General features: G+C 38.0%; 1 protein-coding gene across 6 annotated transcripts; it reads left to right on the top strand.

Annotated features, from left to right (window-relative positions):
* Positions 1-1,292: 1,292 nt before the first annotated feature.
* On the top strand, positions 1,293-18,431 carry LOC103706187 (organelle RRM domain-containing protein 1, chloroplastic-like). 6 transcript variants are annotated; one of them, XM_039116336.1, is made up of 9 exons: positions 1,293-1,831; positions 1,930-2,030; positions 2,832-3,075; positions 3,163-3,260; positions 3,334-3,399; positions 9,458-9,541; positions 17,687-17,776; positions 17,852-17,958; positions 18,041-18,431. In XM_039116336.1, exons 1-9 carry the CDS (start codon positions 1,494-1,496, stop codon positions 18,143-18,145), a joined length of 1,233 nt encoding a protein of 410 aa, XP_038972264.1. In that variant the 5' UTR covers positions 1,293-1,493; the 3' UTR covers positions 18,146-18,431. The 6 variants fall into 6 exon arrangements, with proteins under 6 accessions (XP_038972264.1, XP_038972266.1, XP_038972267.1 ...); XM_039116337.1 differs by having other exon boundaries at positions 1,295-1,831; positions 1,933-2,030; XM_008790224.4 differs by having other exon boundaries at positions 1,295-1,831; positions 17,708-17,776.
* Positions 18,432-18,679: the final 248 nt, after the last annotated feature.

Here is an 18,679-nt window from a genome sequence, read left to right as displayed (position 1 = left end):
AAAATAATGAAAAGTTCATGAAGGCAAGGTTCAGATCTGATTTGGATCACATTTAAAAATAATTCGCTAGTATATATGATATCTAGTTACTTTGTTGCCCTTTACTCTATGTAGCACTTACAGATTTCTATTATCATTAGCCAGTTTGTCATGTTCCTTACCTTTCCGGTATATTTTTGAATTTGTAAATCATTGTGCTTTGTAAAAAATGTAGTAGGCATCAGTCAGTAGTGCGTTTAGATGGTGAGCTAGCTTATTAATAAGCCATCTACCAAACATGTGGGAAGGGGTGAAGATTAAAGATGGAAATAACAAGAAGTTGAGGAGATTATGGGAATTACAATTCCGTTTAGCTGATTTGAGTGTAACATAAGTAGTTTGCTCTACGAGATATCCAAAGTGTTTTTAAAAGACTAGCGAAGACATCTTATCTTGCATTTGTCACGTTGAGCCAATCCCCTTGCTTCCATGTCCGAGAGGAAGCTGCACTCCCCATTGGCGAACAGTAACTTGTCATGCCCGTAAAGAATATTAGTACACTACGTGAACGTGTCACACCCTTGTACCAATGGTCTATGGTATTTGGCAATCTCTTTCCGTGTTTAAGTGCACTCAAATATGCTAGGAGGGCAATCAGCTTACGTAAAGTCTGGCCAATCATCTGTTGGACTATAGATTTTCCTAATTCTATTTATATTAGCTCTAGCGGATGCTGAAATAGCATTGTTTTGAAAAACGGGAAGCTAAGGGTCTCCCATCTTTTGTCGGAAAAAAAAAACAAACGTTCAATGTTTAACATGTCGTTGGGAAAAAAGGGCCATGAATGAAACTAATAGAGCTGCGGACTGAATGGTTACTTATGTAGCCAATCACTTCGGTAATACGTTATAGGCTGGAGATGGGGAGTTGCCTCTGCACTTCGAGATATTTTGTTTTTTTGATTTTATAGGATGTATCTATACTCGTCAAGTATGATTCACTCGTCTTAACGCGCGCAAAAAAAAAAAAGAACGAAGAAGAAGAAAGAAAGATAGAATGAAACCCATATACTTTTTTTCCCAAATTTCTTAAGCCCCGATTAAAAGAGGGGCAGGGAGAAATGGGAGGAGAGAGAGGGTACAGGGTTCGTGACAATGACGGAGATGGAAATTCTAATCATTGAAGAAAAATATCCATGAAAACGTTTTTCTTTTGGGTTGGAATTTTGTTGTTGCTTTTCCTAAGCAGGTAATCCAATCCCCAAATCTGACATTATATATGTAATAGCCGTTTGACAGAGTGTTCTAATCGGGACGAGATTTCAGATATGGGGTTGTTTGATCGAAAGGCCCGTGATTGAAACGAAGAACGACGCATTTATTCTATCAGCCACTGTACGCGTCTGGTGGTTCTGGACAGGGCAGATGCTTGAACTCTCCTGGTGAGAATCCATTTTAGCGGATTCGAACTGTGCGCCCTGCTGCTCTGCTCGGCGGGCAACCGTTGTCGCGGGCATGGAGCCCCTTGCCCTCCTCCCGACCGCTGGGCTCCTCCCCGTTACTCCTTCTCTCGCCCACCGCCCGGCGTACCCTCTTCTCTCCTCCGCCAAGGCTACCAGCCTCTTCCCTCGCCTCGCAACGAAGCGTCGCACGGCCGTCTCTCCCCGGGCCTCATCCTCGCCGCTGCCGCCGCCGCTTTCGTCGTTGACGGCCGCGACGTTGTCGCCTTCTCCTCCCCCGACCTCTCCATGTACTCGGTGGGTGGTGGTGATGGAGAAGCCTCCGAACGCCGCTCCCTCGAAATCCGAGGTTATTGACTACTACGTGGAAACCCTAGCTACGGTTTTAGGCAGGCAAGGATTACATTTTACTTCTTCTTCCGTCATCTTCCTTATTCTTAAAAATATTTTCGATTTTCTTGTTAAATCTGTTTATCTTTTGGTATTTTAAGCAGTGAGAAGGAGGCTCAGATGTGCATCTATGACTTTTCATGGCAGAACCAGTTTGGCTTCTGCTGTGACATTGATGAGGGGTTGGCTCGGGAGCTCACCAGTGAGTTTCATTTGTTTTCCTTCCTTGATAACACCACTTGATATGTCCCTTCACTAATGAGTGAGAGGATGCGGTAAGCAACGAATGAACTGTACTCCTTACAGTTTTGACAAATTGTTTTCACTGTAGAAAGCTGTCTCTATCTCCCTTATGGACTTTCCAATCGTGGTTCTTGTATTGCAGATTGAAGTTAGCCCAAAATATTGGTACCGTTCTTCTCGTGTTACTAAGTTGTTCTAGGATCTTTGAATTTAGTAGGGCATTGTGCTTAGAGTAGGCTCGTCCGCTTTTCTATCTAGCCTTCAAGACTCAATTGTCCAGAAAAGAATAATCTGAGTTCTTAGTTTGCTTCACTTACAATGGTCTGTTGGTGATAAAATTTTAAAGCTATACTATACTTCCTCAGAAAATGTTGAAGCTATATTGCTCTGTCTTACTTGATCCTTCAAAACAAGAATTTGGCTTGACATCTCTACATTAGACTAATTCCCTATTTAAGGCTTTCCGCCATGCCAATTTCCTCAAACACCAGTAAATTTAGGATGCAGATGATATAGGAACTTCTCGATGGCAAAGTTTGGGAAATAACTGACTACCAGATTTGCTCATAGTTCATAATGATGATGTAAGATTTATTGAAATTTGGAAATAGCACAATTTGGACTCCAAGCACATTGTGTTTTCTGCTTGATGGTTCAGATACTACCCAAAATCTTGGAACTGTCAAAATAATAACTTTAAGTTATGACTAATTTCTCGTCGCAGTAATTATCTGATGAGTGTCACCCTCTTTTGTTGTAGGAGTGCCAAGGGTATTATCTGTGAGGCCTGATAGGGATGAAATAGCTAGAAAGAAGGATTATAGCTATCCGAACATCTCATTAACTGACCAACTTGGAGCTGATGGCCGATGTTCTAAGTTTTCTCCATCAGCGCAAAATAATGAGTACTGGCTAGTTCAAATGGAGAAGCCTGGGATTGAAATTGTAACAAAGGCACAGATGGTGGACTATTATGCTCAGACCCTAACCAAGGTTTTGGGGAAGTAAGTAGTGCTCTTGTATGTCATTTCTGGCTTTTACTTCTCTTCCCTTTACCTTTTGTTTGAAGGTTCATTAGCAAATTTTTGCAGTGAGAAGGATGCACAAGTTTCCATTTATGATATCTCTTGGGAGAAGGATTTTGGATTTTGTTGCCAAATTGATGAGGAATGTGCACGGGGACTAGCTAGTGAGTATATGCACAAGCATACATTTAGATGTCCCTTCATTTTTGCAGTCTAAGGGGAATTTTTGCGTTGCAGATGTTCCAGGGGTTCTAGCTGTGCGGCCTGATAAGAATATTGGGTCAGATAACAAAGATTACAGAGGTTAGTCATATTCACAGTTGGATTATGTCTTATTTACATGTGCAGTACCAGTAATTGTTTTTCTCTTTTATTTTTGATGTTTAATCTAATACTTTCATGCATTTTGCTGCCCATCTGCTAGTATATGTTAAGCTACATGCGACCTTTATTGTAGAATGTAGATTCATGAATGATCCATTAAATGCACATAAGACTTGCATGGTATCATGCCTGTGTTTATGCTCACCAAGGCATGACACTCTATCTACAGATGTCTCTGGTCAAGTCCTTGGAAATGGTGTTATGACTTTTTTTGGAACTCTGTGAATCCTTAAGGGTCTTAGCTACCCTTTTAAAAAAGCTTTATGTTTATTTGTGCACAAGGTGGGATCATTAAAGAAATTAAGAAATTATTTAAGATGATAAGTACTATAAAGTAACAGAACATTTGGACACGTGCAGTCTCATTGTTAATGTAACAGGGACCTTCTGTTATTTTGATAGAGATATCAAAATAGCTTAGTGCACAAAGAAGCAAAACTATATTCGGATGACATATTTAGTTGTATTGATAGAACAAAATTTTGCAATATTCTATACGATCTCTCGAATGTTATAATTCTTCAACGGGTTATACTTCTTGTATTCAAAAAAGAAACATAATTTTTCAAAGCTGTAGGAAAGTCAATTGGTAAAAAGCTACTCAAAATTAGAATAAAAACTTTGCAGAAGAAAACAAAAGTTTGCAATTTCTGATCATAATATGAAAATTGATAGTTTATTAAAATGCAGAGCTTATGATGGGTTGGCCACTTAGCAGTTATAGTTACCTGTATGAATGAATGCATTTTAACCTTCTAAAACTTATGGAGATGGGAAGGTTGTAATGCTGCTTCCTTCTTATTTCAACACTCTATACAAAACAGTGGTCCGAATAAATTTGGAGGAAATTTCTAGGCATATGTTTCCTTTCTCCAAGGTAGACTTATGGGATAATAGCATGAACTCTAGTGAAATTGGGGTGGGCTCATGACTAAATGATAACAAGTCTCTAATCTTGCTACCATTGATTATAGTGGTGATACATGTTGCACCATTTCATTGACCTGTAGTGAGGGTGGATCCTACTATGGTCTACCATGAAAAAAGTCTAGGGTTCATGCACAAAGACAAGGTATAACACCAACAAGTTGTTAGAGGTCTTTCTACAAATACTTTGTGGACATGTTGTCCTACACAAACCTAAAATATTTAAGTGTCATGGATGAGCAGTACTACAAGGATATGAAATCATAATAGAAATTAACCACACCACAAGAGAGATGATCAAATACAAATAGACACCAGGACTTATGTGGTTTGGCCAAATTTAAGGCATGCATCCATGGGAGAACAATGCAAAGTAGTTTCTCTCACTATACAGAGAAATTACAAAGAAACAAGGGCTTTACTGCATATCTGAACATGAGAGTGAATGCAAGCTTCTTGTGGCATTCTAACAATGGAAACCAAGGTCCAAGATCAGCACTCAGGGATGAGAACACCTCCTTCTTGAGTAGACTCCCTAATGCTCCAAGAGAACCCTAGAACATGAGCTTGCCCCTTTCTCGAAATCTCTCCTTTTCCTTTTTATCTCTCTGAAAACCATCCCATTTCAAGTCTCTTTTAGTGAAATTCCAACAACAATAACAGCCCTTAGAGCAGCCCCAATCCAGTGGCTAGGAACAACGATTGGAATTGTTTTATTATTCAATTCCAAAGCAAAGATTATGCTAAGTAATGAGATGTTATAAAAGTTCAAACTTTAGTTTAGAAAAGAGTCTAAATAATTTTGACAAAATGATAAGTTGATTACTTATTTGAAATCAAATGGCTAAAGCACAATTTATATTTCAAAAGCTCTTATATTCCACTTAGTTTCATATTCTTTTACAAAATTCCATTTATACCTTGAGGCCATATAAGTCGTTGCTAACGCAAGTGAGACCAAATAAAATCCTAGAGGTCCACATCTACCACTTGACTAGAGGTCTACATATCTTCGTCATTAATTCAAATGAGGCCACATATGCCATATAATCAAAGATCTGAAGAAATCCTCATTAATAATTTGAATGAGGCTGCATGTACATCTTTTTTAGTGGTCCACCGATACCTTTTGTTTTGACAATACCTTCAGATCTGAAAGGGTTCATAAATTGTTTTCGAAAATATTCAAATTATCATATACTTTTGGAATATCTGTATCAAAATTAAAATAAATTCAATCAACCATGGTAGCAAACTTTTCAAATAATAATGCTCAAAAATCTTTGCAATGATTAATAGATCCAAAGTACAAAACAATTTTAAAGTTGCAAACAATTTTAGAGTTTGAAAATTTAGAAACCCTAGTTTTGGAAAATGATGCTGAGATTTTATTTCATAAATTTGAAATTGACTATTAGGTTAGAAGACACTCAAAAGAGAATTTAGAAAATTATGTTTTATGGTCTTGAAACAATATTTAAGTTTCAAAATGACTATTTATAAGGTGACAAGGGTTTTTTTTTTACTGTTTTTTTGCTGAAGATGACAAGGGCTTTTAAAAAGACAGAGCAAAATTTTTTCAAAAACTGCAGAGTGGTTGCTTAGGAGGAAACTCATAGATCTTGGAAAACACGACATGGTTTAGTAAATGAAAACAACACAAACCACATGAATTAAAAACACTAAACATGCCTTAAATTGAAAGTTATGAAGGAAGTTACTTACAAAGGAGATCACATATTTTGAAAATGACTGTGTGTTTAATATTTCAAACCATGCATAACTCAAAATTCAATTTATGGAACTTAAAACCACCAAAATCTTAAATTCTAAAATATGAAGAAGAGTCACTTACCTTATGATGCAAAAGGAACTGCATATCTCCTTATCCAAATTCCTTTTTTCATCATCACCATCTTCTTCTCAGCCATTTCCTCCTCCTTCAATGGCTTGTGCAACCTTTCCCTTTGGATGCCCCCCTTGCCCTTATTCATAGGCAAGGAGGGGTGCTTTACACTAATGGGGTCCGCAAGATTGGTTCATTTACTTAATTTGGTTGATTGAGGAGGTTGGTACTTCCTAAGTGATGGAGTAGGTGGGTTGTCAGTGTGGGTTGGTCAATAGGTCATGTAGGAATGCTATGCCAGGAATAGACATACGAGTAGGTAAAAAGACTTATAATATTTACATGGGCTCATTTGCATACCCTCTTCATCCCTTTTATTTTTGTTTCTATTTTCATTTACTTAAGACATTAAATGTAAATAAGGAAGCACCCTCAATAAAAATACTTAAAAACTCAAAATTTTCATTTTTGAAAAATTGATTTCCCAACTTCAGTTCAAAACATAGATTTTTGGTGTTGGATGAAGATAACAATTCTACAAGCTAATGTATTTATCAAATCTTGAGATCTCATAAATTTATTATATCAAAATATTGCTAAATCAAAAGGTTTGGTTGGAAATGTACCCAGGATCTCACCCAAAAAGTCCAGCTAAATTTCTTTTGTGGTTCATGGTGCTACTTAAATACCTAAGATCTCCCTAGCACACACTCAAGGTGAGACTAGACACATGCTCATGCAGGTCCTCACACACTCCCTCGGTTTAAGCCTTGGTGTCGTTACCAGAGAAAGGTCCAATTGAAAAACAGAAATACTATGACCTAGTCATGGTCGGCCCTAGAAGGGCTTATGCTGCTCTCCTAGCCATACATGGACCATGTGCTGGGTTGGCCTTAATACCAATTATAACGACCTAGAACCCCACCCATAAAGGCTAACCAAAAGATTGTTCCTAGTTCACCATATATTATTGATTATGATTGGTTTAGATTAAGGGTGACTTGATTTATGTTAAGTATCAATCTAGATTGTAGATCCAAAAGAATAAAATGTTGAAACATGATGATTTCTCTTAATTCTTACTAATGTGTTGTGATTAGAGGGGAACTGGGTTGGGTCAGATTAGATAAGGGTTGGGTCGGATACATGATAGATCAAAAATCTATCAACGCAAACTCAACCTATAGGTCAAAAATCCAGACTCGAACTTGACTATTTTAGTAAACAAGTAGTCAAACTTGACCTACAACAGGTTGGAAAAAGTTAAACAGGTCAAAATGGTTAAATATTGTGACCCCTAGTTGTGATGTCATAATTTTTCGAATGAAGAGGGTGCCAACTAGCCCAATTGGTGAAGTTATTGGGTTTTGGTACCTTATGACCTAGTTCGACTCTCACCTACACCCGAGTCCCCAGGTAGGGGTAACCCCCTTCCTTACTTGGAAAAAGAATTTCAAAAGAAGCCATTTGGGACTATAGATGAAACTTTGGAGAAGCATTTTCTCAGTTATACAATATACTTATTGAGGGAGTAGATTGTAGCAAACCAACTTAACAACTAGAGAAATACATGTTATAAGTGCATGCGAAAATCTAAAATAAGCTTGTGGAAGCTCTAAGTGCTTTTAATCTTCATTTTAGGTGATGTACTTTGGAAACTAATTTATAAGACTTTTTCTTGTGCGGACACATGTGGTTGTTTTGTCCCACATGGGTCGTGGATTAGGGAGTTCTTGGGTATTTAAGTAGGGCCAAAGACCCCAAGTAGTATCTAGCCTTTTTGATGAGATCTTGGGATAAACGTAAGAGAGCCAACCTAACCCACGACCCATGCGTACCTAGGGGACACTATAGCACTAGCCCTCGTAGGCTTGATCGTGAACTGTCGTGATTTTGTTTTTGACAGGACCCTTACCTGGAGGGGATGCCAAGACTTAAGTAGGGGGAGAGTGCAAGGACTTGTGCGGGCGTGTGATTTGTCCTACATTGGGTGCGCACGTGGGGAGTTCTTGGGTATTTAAGCGGGGTTAACGACCCTAAATACTAAGTCTAGCTAGCAATTTTGGGCGAGGTCCGAGGTCATTACATGATGGATGGGAAGTTCACTACCACTTTCATTGCTTTACACGGTTGTGCTAGATAGAAATATGCTTTGTGCTAGATCTTGGCAATGGGACACGAACATAGTTAGCTCCTCTTACTACTCTTTTTGGTCATGCAGAGGGGATACTTTTGGCATATGGTGTTTGAAATCTGAAGATTTTGCACATAAACTCTAAAATTTACTTCAGGACGACCATCTTAGGTGGATCATGTGTGTTAAGAAGTTATTGGAGGGAGTTAGCAGTGTTTTTTGCTCCATGAATCCTCTTGGCCTATTTGGCGGTGTTATTTTTGTGGAGATCAACTTTCTTGTTGATGATTGTTTGGATGGCATGGTTTTTTGTTAGGTTGCCCTCTCTCTCTCTAAGACATGCTAAGAAATGTTGAATGACCACTCTGCAAATTGTTAGTCATGGAGTCTGGAGGATGACTAGGTCCAATATTTGTTTCTCTACAGGAAATTATTTAGCTCTCTTTATACAGATTAGAAACAAAAAATTCATGGAAGGGCTTCATGCTTCTTTCTCTAGTTTCATAAATTTCTGTCTCTTGCTATTGGGTTGTGCATAATTTACTAGAGCACTGTAGTATATTTTTCTTCTCTTTGATTTTGAATGATGATCACAGTTGCGTCTAAAAGAGAAAAAAAGGTTCTTGTCTTTTAGTTACTGTCTTACAATATTTAGAATATTTTAGATGTTAAGATACTTATGACCAAGGTACGCCATTTTGATACCAGGCTCCGTACCAGTGCTACCCTATCACTGTGTCGGTATGTATGGTACGGAAGCAGGTTTAGCATACCTTATTGGTACGCCTCTTGTATTGTATATCGGTATGGAACTGGTACGGTATTGTATGTTTTGTACCATCCAGTTCGGTATGTTACGGCGTACCATACTTATGACCATTGTCCGAGTTTCCATTGTAGTATAGCATGTTTAATTTTCAGGTGAATGAATCATGACAGTAATTACATATTGTGATAATTGCAAGAACCAGACTTAAATATACATTTAACTTCACACATCACATATATATTTTTTTCCACACATGCATATATAAACTGCCTGGATAAGAGACATAGTAATAATGATGCAGGTGATGAAAAATCAGAGGGACTGGTTGATTCATCAGGAACCAATAAGATACCTGATGTGAAAACCAAAAGGCTTTTTGTGACTGGTAAGATACCTCCTTTATTACTTTTACTGCCCCCCGCTTTCAGTGCTGTCAACAATCTTCTTTAAAAACTGTTATACCATTTTTCCCTGAAAGAATTATTTATGGAGAAGTTTAAATCAGGACATTAACTATGATGTTCTGGACTTCAGCTTACTAGTTGATTAGAAAGCTAGAATATGGACAATTTATGTATAAGAAATGTGATTGATGCTATCCACAGCTTTCTCTTGTTGGGTCCTTTTCTGTAGCCTTAATTCTCCTCATGAACATTATCTTGAGTTATTAAAGTTTTTGATTGTACTTACAAAACATTTTATTCTTTAGTAGACAAGCCTTATCCAATTTATGAAGGGTTGCCTGCAATTAGGGGTTGCTTCCATCTTTCTGAACAACCCATTAATAAATCATGGAGTTGGATCTCTTAGAGGCCTGTGCTGTCTCACTCTTCCATTTCTGTTCCTAGCACCATTTTGAACTAAATGGAACACATGGCCTCCAATAAATCTTGTTCCCTCTTCTCTGCCCCTAGCTTCTAAACTTCATTTTTGAGGCTCAAATATAAGCCAAGCCAAATTAGAATACATTCTTAAGCTTAAAAATAGACTGATGCTGCCATGCAATGATAGTTTCTTTCATTTGCATTTTTCTTTTCCTGAGCAGCATTTTTTCACTTATCTGGATTCTTTATTTGAAGAGTAGCATAATTTTCTGAAAATTGTATTCAAGGGATGTAACTTTAGTTCTAATTTCATGATATTACATTTATATTTGCTGTTACTTATATAAATTCAAACAAATCTAGTCTTTATAAGAATCCATTCCATGTATGAAAATTGGGGCATTGATTTTGTGTCCGGTATAGAAGCAAATAGGAGCAAACATGCAGGAAGAAATGATGTCATGCCTTTTTGTTCTCTATCATGGAGCATGCAGGATTGCCATGGAATCATTGGAAGCTTCATGATTATATTGGCTTGTCATGTAACTAGATACTACATAAAGTCAATTGGTACAGATGCAGGGCCATGTTGGGTTGTTTTGCTCATGTGAGGGTGGAGCCTAACAGGCTATGAAATTTAGGGTGTTGTGCCTTGTCTCTTTCAATAATTGTCTTTTAGAGAAAGCAATGCTTGGATTTGCCACATGATGCTTTGCCTTGAGCTCAAGATAACACATAAAATAGGCATTCATTTTTATTGTAGCGTGCATGCACATGGCTATTGAACCCCTCTTGGCTCCTCTATTGTAGACTTTTTAAGGAAGAGGAAGAAAGACCATTGTAGATCTATCTATAGAGCATCGATGCAGATACAAGATAAGAATACAACATGGTATGGATAGTAGACAAATCTTAAGGAAGTAGGATACCTATGGCTAGGATACAACAGGAGATATATGGATAATATATACATACATACATACATACATACATATATATATACATATATATATATATATATATATATATATATGTATATATGTTGCATAACATCCATAACGCATGGTGAGCTATTAAAATTACAAAACACATACTTTATATATGACAACATTATCTTTCACAAAGTCCATTCTTCATTTAAATTCATAGACCCAAATTATATTCCATACTATAAAATAAACATCATAAACTTGAAAATGGCCAATCATTGTTAAAAGGTTAACATTCCCAAGGAAAGGAAAGAAATAGTCTTCATCTTGAATCTTGGAGGTATCGAGCATGTATCCTAGTAGTATCTGATGAGTACTAATATTCGGTAAGTATCCAACATGGAGTTACCATTTGAAGTATCCTTGCTTCCTAAAGGCCCAATACAAGTTTTTTTTTATGGATCATAATTTCTAAACCCAGATCTGCTTCTAATACTGAATCTCATGCTACTTTGGTTATCAGATTTAAACACAATAAACCCATAATGGACCCTGCCCCCATTGTGTAAATATTCTTTTATTTCTTCCATTTTGTTTTTTTTTCTTGCGATGAGTCAAACTGATCTTTATTATCTTTTGAGTTCAGTTATATTGGATGAACTGATCTGGTTCAACCTAGATTGTACCACACCTATCCTTAAGCCTTAAGCCCGTTGTATTTCACTTGAACTAGATGGAGGCTACCTATTTTTGGGTTTGACTCAAGTGAAACTGGATTTACCTAGTCCAGGTTTGGATAAGGTTGATTTGATCTGTAACTGCAAATTAATGCAATGTATTGGTATACATACACCAAAACATCAAGCTTTATGGAAACACAAAAGTGAACAAGAGTTAGCAGATAGATAGAGAGAGAGAGAGGGAGGAATGAAAGGAGGGTATGACTTGTTTCTTGTAGATGGATTTTGATGCTTTTTGGGTTACAGTCCTCGTCCAAATGAGACTCTTAATTCCTATTAGGCATGATTTATCTTGTAAAATCCTCATCTTTATAAATGATCTTATTCCCAATTGAAGAATGCTCATTTTTGGGAGGTCCATTTGGATGCTCGAATTATTCAGTTAAGTAGTGCAACATGGACACCAATAGGTTAAGATACTGAGATTATAGTGGCTTAGGCTTTCTTTTGCAGGTATTTGGCAATCAATGATTTGGATAGTACAAAATATTTTTGGTATGCCCTAAATACACAGTTGAAAACATTATATTTAGTCAAAGCATTCTACTATTTATATTTTCTAAATCCATTTTGGAACGTCGATTAGTAGCATGATGGAAAGGGTCAAGTAGTTTATAGATTTGCCAATGTATAAGAACAAGGTTGCAATCTCAGTACTGGACCTTGTATCAGTACTATACTAGTGTAGTGTTGGTATGCCCAGTATGAGGTTTCGTTTGGTGTACCGAGACTCGGTATACCTCCCTAATAGAGTATCGATTCGAGGTATCGGTATGGATGGTACACCCGATATGGGGCGGTATTGGTATAGCGAACCTTGCATAAGAAGATTTGTTTTGTTTATGCATATTATTTGGACCCAATCATGGTGAAATCAAGTATCAAACCTTTAACAACTGCCATAGATGGAATATCTTGGTGTTCTAGAGTGTGGTGGTAGCATGCACTAATATGTAGATGTAGAATGTATGTTGAGTGTTCAATGGGTTGTGAGTTTTGTTTTGAAAACAATATTGTTATTTCTAAAGCATTTGACTTACTGATGCACATTTGACTTCATGAGTTCTAAGAGTTGAAGGATCTGTTACTTATTGTTTTCTTGATAATTGATATAGTTGCTTTAGGGCAAAACCAGATGCAACATTGCTCATTTTGGAGTAGCTAGGTGATTATGCTTTTTTGCTCATTAATTTTAGTAATAGAATACGTGGTCGAACATCATGTGTCCAATATTACAACTTGATGTGATCAATTTGGAAAATCCTGAGTCTTAGCATATAATCTATGTTCTCATCAAATTTGGTACTTTAAAACTTGTGTTCTTTATGTTGTAAAATTTGTTTTGTATGTGATTTTTGTGTTTGATCATGTGTTAGAGACTTAGACTTTGGTGTGATGCATGTACATACTAGCTATGTGGTGAAAAATGTTATTTACCTTGAGCTGTGCATCAGTGTGCAGGGCATGGAGGAGTTAAAAGGTTACAAATTTGATTACGAAGGGACTTTGGCTATATAATTCTTTAGAGATTTTTACTAATTATGTGTTAGAGAGGAAGAAAAGGAGTTTTCTTATGGACACGATATGCTATACCGTACTGAACCAGGCAGTATGGGGCATACTCTACCGTACCACTTTAGTACCAATACATGGTACGGAAGGTGTACCGACACTTGGTATGCTGAACCGGCTTCTGTACTGGGCATACCGACAGAGTGACAGGGTTGCACTGATACAAGGCCCGGTACCGAGATGGCGTACCTTACTTATGGAGCTAGCTATCATAGTTGACCTTAGATTCTCCACCTTGCATAAACACTATTATGGGGCTATCTTCCTGATGATTGGTTGCCTCATATTGTTCTAATGATTGGCTGATTGTAGGATGTTTTTCTTTCTTCTTCTTGATTTTGTTTTTCTTTTGTGGTTCCTTGCGGGGAGGGGAGGGGAGGGAGGGAGACTTGGAAATCCCTGAGGCAGCCCCATTAATTTTCAAGGATTGTTGGGGCTTGTCTGAATACTCCAGAGACAATTCAATATTGGTCACCAAATTGTGGGCATATGATTGAAAAAATTAAACATGAATATTTTCATATTTATGTGTTGAGCAGCTTTTGTTGATGCATAGCAAGGTCCGCCGGACCGACCGTACCAACGTACGGGTAGGCACCGGTACTGGTTGGAACCGGTACTGAATCGGGGACGTGCCAGGAAAAGGAAAAAAAGCGCGTCCGTGCGTGGACGCGAAAAAAAAGAAAAACAATGCGTCCGCGCGTGGACGTGTTAATGCCACAGAGTAGCATTTAATGCCACTCTGTGGCATTAAATGGCCCATGCGGGCTGCCAGCGCGCGTGGGCGCGCTGCCCCACTCGGGGAACTGTGCGCGGGCGCGATTTCCTGCTGGGGAATGCAGTTCCCTGCACGGCGAATCGCGCTCGGGCGCGCGATTCTCCGCTCGCGCGTTCGCGCACGATTCCCACAAAAAAAAAAGCTATGCGTCCGCGCGTGTCCGCATTAAACGCCACAGAGTGGCATTCATTGCCACTCTGTGGTACCTGCTTGTACCGGTGCGAACCGGACTGGTTCGCACCGGTACAAGTACAGAACTGATTTATATGCTGTACTGGACCGGTGCTTGTCGGCATCGGTTCAGTACGGGCTGAACCGACCGGTGCTTGTCGGTTCCGGTCGGTTCAGCATACCTTGATGCATAGTGTTATTTGGGGCAGCTCAATTCTTTTATTCTTCTTCAGATTTCCTGCTTCCGCTTTCAGTATAATCCTTCTTTAATTAATTTCTTGGAGCAATTAAAGTTTAGTTGTAAAGTCAAAGCGTTAAATTAACTTCTTGACTGGGATTTGTAATAGATTTATGCGCTCATTACTTTCATCGATGATGAATAATGGCTAGTTGTCTGTCTACCTGAGCCCTTTGAGAACATTTCTTGAACTCATAATGTTGGAGTTACATTGGGTATTTCATCATCTTCCCACCTTGTTAATCTCCTCTTATTTTGGCTTTTGTGTCTCCGAGGGTCCGTAAACTTAATTCCTTTTCTCATTGAAGATCTCCCTCAATCATCTGTCGTGGAGCTTATAGGCTCTCTATTGATGTTGCTATTATTGTTTTCATGCATCTTAAGGACAAACTGCTCCTTAGGTTTGGAGGTAAATGTAATTCCTTTGATTTTCTCTCTTTGCACTCACCATTTGCTCCTTTCTATCCCATTGTTGCTACCTTCTTTTTGACTGTAGCCTTGAAGTCTCCATGTCTGATGCAGCATTCTATTATCTTGTTGATACTGATATTTAAAATTTGAAGAATTTGAAAACTGGTTTTTTGTGGGTGGTTTATTCATGGAGAGGCTGGTGATCAAGGTATCAGAGATGAGATCAAAGATTGCTATCTCGGTACTGGACCCCATATCGGTTCCATCACATTATAATGTCGGTACACCTAGTATGGTACCTGGTTCGGCGTACCGAGTGTCAGTATGCCCCCTATATCATATACCGGTTTGGTACTGGTATGGTATGGTACAGTCGGTATGCACCAGTACAACAAACCTTAGTTGAGGTGTTTAGGGAACCAATTTGAATAGGGGGAACCTACGTTGCAAATTTAGAAATATGATGATTATGGCTGGTGTACTTGGCATGGGAAATGTCCTCTAGATGGAGTGTTTTAGAGCAGCTAGATTCCGTTTTATCATATGGGAAGATATTTGAAATCCTTTTGGGATAATACATGATCGTAGCTAGATTTGAAAGGTGGGGTAAGTTAACTCTTTGGGGGATGTTATTAATATGAAGTAGAGTTGTCAAGGATTTGGGTATGAAGATTTTTTTGAGGAATGGAAACAAAAGTTCCTTTTGGTTCTCCCCGAAAACGGCGTTCTTTTTTTGAACCCATCCATAAAGAAATCCAAAAAATAGAAAAGTTAAAAAGAAATTTTTTTGTTCTAAAAGTTTTTAAAGAAAAAAAGATGCGTCGTCAAAATATTTCTAGTTATAAAACAAAAAAATGGATTAGTTTGAAAATAAATGAGCTGTTAGATGTACGATATTATTCTTGCCGGACTTGAACCTAATGACGATAACAAAGAAAGATTCATAGAATTTTGCCCTCTTTTCAACAAAGTAAATTGATCTAAGGGCCTTGATCTACATTTTTCTCATTCACGTATTACAGATTGATCAGCAGTAAGATTTTTTTTTTCTTTTGCTCTCTTCGATAGTTGAATTTTACGTACTTTAGTAGTGTAATTAGGCATAGAAAATTTCTGGAATGTAGAATTTCTATCAAATAAAAGTCTTAGTTGACCCAAATTCTTAATTCATAAGTAAGATCTCGCAGTTGAAAGTGAAGTTTTTAAAAAAGGAACCATATACAAATATATATATATATATATATATATATATATATATAGACACACACACACACACACATTGCATTCAGTGTATATTGAATCATCATCCTTCTACTTCATTTGCATATGAATTGATTATCATTGAGAACATTAGTACACATGAAACAATTCAAGAAAATTTGTAAGAATGAAATGCCAAAAGAGAATTGTGGACATCATACATTCTTTGATTGTTTTGGAAGTGATATAGTTTTTGGAACCACTAGAAGTGTCATATTGTTTTGAAACAAAAGACCGTTTTCTTTAATGGATAGGGTAACACTTAAGACTGTCCTTGGTATAGTTGTCTGTTTTCTTGTTTTTAGAAACAGAAAACAAGCTTATTTTTTTATGTTTCTAACCTTTTGCCTCCATATATGAGGTCTAGGGTTAAAACTCTGGTAGCGGTATGCGCACCAGATTTCTCAGAAAAAAATAAAGAAAAAAAGGAGAAACAGCTAATATATTTGACAGTTGCAGTTGTGTGTTTCTAGAAGCAAGCAGTCAAAACCACATCTGTTGGTGATAGTGTGTGGTGTCAGTGGGGGTGATGGCAGATGCAGTGGTGATGGCAGATGCAGTGGTAATGGCATTGTTGGGGCTGAGTCGATAACAGGTAGTGGCAGTGATGGGGCATGGTGGCAAGGTGATGGTGGTACTAGTAGTGAGCTAGTGGTGGCTGTATTGGTGTTTGTGGTGATGGTTGGGTGATGATGATGCCATAATGATGGTGGCCGCAGCTTGATTTTGATGGTGGCCGTAGCTTGATTTTGATGGTGGTGTTAGTAGCTCGTTGGTAGCATGGTGGTGTCTTGTTGGTGGCGGTGGCAGCTGGGTGTGGTGGTGGTGGTGACGATGATGATGACTCAAATGGAGGTTTCTGCAGCTTCAGTAGCAATTGGGGCTGTTGTCGAGACCTGCCTACCTTGATCTGATCCAGCCTTCTCTCTCTCTCTCTCTCTCTCTCTCTCTGTGTGTGTGTGTGTGTGTTCTTCTGGAAGTATTGCATTACTCTCTCCCTGTCGGATTAAAGTGAGGATTACAATCTTCTCCAAATGATGATAGCTTGTTCTGACCAATAATATGTTGATTTAATTATGCCAACTTGGCTGGCAAACCAGTCAGCAACTTTATTTGGTTTTCGCTAGGAATTGGCAAAGTCATGAGAAGCTTTCATCTCCTATTGCATGTTCTTTACTAGAACCCTTCGAACCAAGGACAATTTTACCAAAAGCTTATTGACAATTGTATCAGCCCCTGCTTGTACCTTCTGTAACTATAGTTCAACTGTATTCACAAAAGTGCCCGTTCATGGGTTATGCCTTGATAACTGGATAATTAAATTCCCTATATTGCATTCATTTCATAGTAGCAAGGACATGATGTATCACGCACTTTCTAGCTGTGGCTGAACTTTTATTTAAAGCAACAATTAATTATCACCCACCTGTTTGTTAGGTCGAGTCTAGTTGATTGTCTACTGATGGTACTGTGATCTGTCTCAGAAATCTAGTGTTATATCATTTCATTTCATTTCGAATGGCAAATCCTAAACGTTTCACATTATGTATTTCTTTTCATTTAGGCATTAGGCACTTGTCCTGCCTCATTTAAATGCTGTAAGATAGTTGCCAAACTGTTTGTTGCAGGACTTTCATTCTATACTTCTGAGAAAACCTTGCGTGCAGCATTTGAAGGATTTGGTGAGCTTGTTGAAGGTAAAGTCGTGAACTTATTCATTCATCATCTCACAGGCGCAAAATTGTTGATCCTGTAAATTGTCTTGCAACCAGTTAAAATTATAATGGACAAGATATCAAAAAGGTCCAAGGGTTATGCCTTCATAGAATACACTACAGAAGAAGCTGCAAGTGCTGCTTTGAAAGAGATGAATGGGAAGGTATGAACAATCCAGTCTCCTGTTCTTCTAATACCCAAGCATATCTCAAAGATTATGATTCATCTATCTTTGATGCTTGCAGATCATCAATGGCTGGATGATAGTTGTTGATGTTGCCAAAACTAACCCACCAAAATACAGCAGGGCCCGCCAAAAGCCACCAAGTGCATCAACTTTGTCCTATTAAATGATGTTTAGGTTGACAACCAGAGATCAAGGAAAGGCATGGGTGAATGTTTAGATGCCTGGTCCGAAATTTGTAATCTTGTGAGTTGCCTCTGCAATTGAATTGGGGAGTGTTGGTTTCCCTTTGTACTAATCACACTCCAACACTTGCAAATATATCTCTTACACTACATTCCTCAACTCTTTAGCCACCTATTAGTACGCTTGTGACTTGGCTAGCACCGTAGATGGCACATGATGTTATTTTTGGTTTAGAGAAAAGGTCCACTGAATTTTGTGGGACTCAATATGGTCGGATGTCTCCCTTTTTTTCTCTTGCTGTCATTTATTCATTTGGACATTAGCGCTACCTTGTGTTGGAAATTTTCTAAAACTTTGGCGATTTGCATTACTTGGCAAATTATACTACAAATAGGGGTGTAATGTGGCCTAATTAAGCTTGAGTTCGTCCAAGCTGGTTTTGAAATTAATTTTGAGCCCGGAGTTTAAGATCAAGGTTGATTTATTTATAATTTGGTCAAACTTAACTTCAAAT

This window comes from Phoenix dactylifera, unplaced genomic scaffold, assembly GCF_009389715.1.
Source record: "Phoenix dactylifera cultivar Barhee BC4 unplaced genomic scaffold, palm_55x_up_171113_PBpolish2nd_filt_p 000085F, whole genome shotgun sequence".
Lineage (NCBI taxonomy): Eukaryota > Viridiplantae > Streptophyta > Magnoliopsida > Arecales > Arecaceae > Phoenix > Phoenix dactylifera.
Note: the sequence above shows the minus strand (reverse complement) of the source record. Positions and strands in the feature narration are given on the sequence as shown.

Coding starts and splice junctions, on each gene's coding strand:
- LOC103706187 (XM_039116336.1), top strand. CDS start 1,494: ATGGAGCCCCTTGCCCTCCTCCCGACCGCTGGGCTCCTCCCCGTTACT. Junction 3,261..3,333: donor ATGTGCACGGGGACTAGCTA/GTGAGTATATGC, acceptor TTTGCGTTGCAG/ATGTTCCAGGGGTTCTAGCT. Junction 3,400..9,457: donor AGATAACAAAGATTACAGAG/GTTAGTCATATT, acceptor ATAATGATGCAG/GTGATGAAAAATCAGAGGGA.